Consider the following 3,364-nt stretch of genomic DNA (forward strand, 5'->3'; position numbering starts at 1 on the left):
CTAACGATAGGCTAACTCTAAACAGTAATTTGCATACATGCCGGCCCCCATCCTAGAGGTTTAACACACCTCTTTTCTTATGCAATCTTTCGGTTTCACTAAACCTTCTATCGGATGAGGTGTTGTCATGTGTGCAAACCACTTATCATACTAACATAAAATAAAGACACTGAGACGTGGATTTGGCAGATAACTTGATGGCGATTTATTGGAGAAATTAATATTATTTATTAATTCTTAAATTAATTAAGGATGTATGGTGGCAAAGAAAGGACGGCCAGAAATCAGCCAGATCTGCTATGCCCACACACAAACAACAAAAGACATAGCAGGCGTAGATCGCCCAGAGTGCATACACATAACCATGTAAACCATGTCAAACACAAAAGGTAACGCTCACCCTCCAACTTGACTACCCACCCGTTTAGGTGATGATACTGCCCCCCATTAGGTTGGTACAGCCAACTACCAGTCAACGAAGGGAACGCCCTTAACTCATAATTGCACCTGGACTGGTGAACTGCCGTTCTTTCCCGCCACAGCAAGGTTCTGCTTAGAAGAACCGCCGCACCGCCACCATACCAAGTACTACCCCAATAACGCCAACACCCTAAAAAGATCCACAAGAAATAATGACACCCCTTCTTCTGTCAAATGAACTCCATCAGCCCTATATAAATGACTAAAACGAAATTGAATGCCCTTATGGTAAATGACACGGCCATCATTGGCCATCACAAATTTGGCTACTGCAAAGTTAAGCTTCTTCCTAGCCTCATCTATAGCGGGAAAACTCCTAACCCCACGCCAGACCTGTCGAGGCACAATGCAAGACCAAAGTAATGTACACGAGGGCCAGGCCGATAGCACCCTCGCCAAATCGTTAATTATATCAAGTCGCAATGCTAAAGAGGACTTCTGTCCTAAGTCGTTGCCTCCTAAATGGGTCACCAAAATACGTGGCCTGCCAAAATTTTTTGCGTACTCTAACAGTCTAGGACAAAAGGAATGCCATCTCATACCCCTGAAACCTATCCAACGGATCCTAGCAGAATGTTCACAAAGTGGAGCATGATCTGAACTCATAAAGCTAGCGGCCCAGAAAATATAAGAATGGCCTATAACCCAAATGTCCTCCGTGTCAAAGAGCAAACCTAAAAATGGAGAAAAGCAGTAAATACCAAATTAGTAGTTGTAATAAAACAATAAAATTTTATGGTGTATTAGTGGGATCTGAAAGAACAATAAGTGAGTATCTGCCAAAAGAAAAAGTTTCTATTGGTTGCCAGCTTTACTATTTAAAGTGGCTAGGACAAACAAAAAGACACAAAGGGGAAGAATGGGTGGGGGGAAATTGGGAAAAAACATGTGAACTCGGCAAGAGGTAAAATAAAAACCTGCTGAGGGATGGACTATGGCCTAATTAAATGTTTTGAAATTAGCCGAATTGAATCCGTCAGATCAGGCAAAAATTGTAAAATCCCTCAAGACTCCCATTGCCAGCAATGGCGAGTAGCTAATCCCGAGTAGGGTAGACAGGGGTAACAGTCGAGACAAGACGAGACGGAACTTGAGACAAAAACAAGAAAACCAGGCAAGCAATAAAACATAACATTGAAAATATTACATTGCCCTATGGTTCCAAACAATCTTAATGAGTAGGTCGGATGTAACTTTTATAACTATCCGATTTCCAACGTCCCAGTGACTTAATTTCCGACGGTGAGAAACCCGCAGCAGCTGCCGAAGTTGCGGCGCCGATCCTAAATGAGTGCGTACCAAAATCCTGAGGTGAGAGGCCTAAACCCGATACACACCGCTTCAGAAACCAACCAAACTGGTATTTGGTAAGCGGAGTCCTGTTCAAGTGCATAAGCCATGAACCAGGTACATCCGGGCGTAACAATGCGTAACGCATCGCTAACGCCACAGGGCAGATCCGTTCGTCCTTAGACGGACTCAACGAGAACCACCTACCCCTACCAGTCTGGTCGGTCTTTGACCGCCGTATCCTACAAAGCAAAGCTCGATGAGTGACCGAGATATCCGAGCAGAGCATGGTGGCATCAACCCGTTTGGAAGATGCCACCAACTCCGATACGCGCAATGCGCCATGAAAAGCCACCGAAAACGCCAGTTGGATCAGGATCGCCTCGTACTCGGTAAACGCCACTTCGGGGACTGCCCCCAGCACTGCCGGAAGCAAATGGGCGTCCACAGGTTTCCTACGGTCAGCAACTGGCCGAGAGACCCGCGCCCAACCCCTTAAAGCCTTCGCAATCAGAAAGCTTTTAGTAACGTCAGGTTGTCCCTTTAATTTAACATAAAATGCAATGCCTGCCAAGGAGCGCGCCACAGAAGCCCTGGATCTACCCCCCAAACGGAGACTCCAAATAAAAGAAAGCATCGCACGATGCTGACCCTTACCTGCCTGCCTGCTGCTACGGGAATAGTCTTCCCATTCATGCCAAGCCTGACGATAAGCTCGCAAAGTGGAGGGGGCTAGAGACTGCTCTGCTAAGCCCTCCATGCCGGCTCGATCACCTGCCAAACATAAGAGGGGCAAAGCACAGCATCAACGTCAGCACCAGGGGCCAAAGATCGGAATCTAGCCCACTGAAAACGTGATAACGCATCAGCTATCCCATTCTCTACCCCCGGCACGTGTCTTGCTTTAAACATGATGTTAAAACGCAAACATGTCAGCACCAGCTGCGCAAGCAAACGCAAAACCAGCAGGGAAGACGCGCGTTGACGATTAATCGCGTGCACCACGCCCAGGTTGTCACACCTGATCACGATGCTGCGATTGCGCAAGCGTTCACTCCAGATTTCTAAGGAAACCATTATGGGAAAGAGTTCGAGAAGGAGCAAGTCCCTGGTCAAACCCCTTCCTTCCCATTCCTCTGGCCAATGACCAACGCACCAGGAACCATCAAGGTAGCAACCAAATCCCGTGGCGCCTGCCGCATCGGTGAACAGCTGCAGCTGCAAATTGTCCGCGGGTGGAGGCAACCACAGCCGGACACCATTAAAATCCTGCAGAAACGAGACCCAGACAGAGAGGTCCCGCTTAATCTCTGAGGACAAACGGAGTAAATGTCTCGGTTTAGTGACTCCAGCCGTGGCCCTTTCTAGCTTGCGCGAAAAAACTCTGCCCATAGGAATGACCCTACAGGCAAAGTTCAACAGGCCCAGGAGAGATTGCGCCTGCCGCAGGGTAATTTTATTGGAAGCCGTGCACTCCTCTATGGCATTACGCAATTTGTGAACCTTATCGAGGGGAAGGCGACAGGCGCCCGCCGAGGTATCGATCTCGATACCCAGGAATGACAAGCAAGAGGCAGGGCCCTCAGTTTTGTCC

General features: G+C 47.9%; 1 protein-coding gene across 1 annotated transcript; it reads right to left on the reverse strand.

The window, feature by feature from the left end:
• Nucleotides 1-1,559: 1,559 nt before the first annotated feature.
• LOC148450961 (uncharacterized) lies at nt 1,560-3,096 on the reverse strand. The gene has a single exon (XM_088462453.1). It carries the CDS (start codon nt 2,528-2,530, stop codon nt 1,652-1,654), a length of 879 nt encoding a protein of 292 aa, XP_088318579.1. The 5' UTR covers nt 2,531-3,096; the 3' UTR covers nt 1,560-1,651.
• Between the last annotated feature and the right edge of the window lie 268 nt (nt 3,097-3,364).

This window comes from Taudactylus pleione, unplaced genomic scaffold (assembly GCF_031769625.1).
Source record: "Taudactylus pleione unplaced genomic scaffold, aTauple2 ptg001244l, whole genome shotgun sequence".
NCBI classification, from domain to species: domain Eukaryota; kingdom Metazoa; phylum Chordata; class Amphibia; order Anura; family Myobatrachidae; genus Taudactylus; species Taudactylus pleione.

Coding starts and splice junctions, on each gene's coding strand:
- LOC148450961 (XM_088462453.1), bottom strand. CDS start 2,530: ATGGAGGGCTTAGCAGAGCAGTCTCTAGCCCCCTCCACTTTGCGAGCT.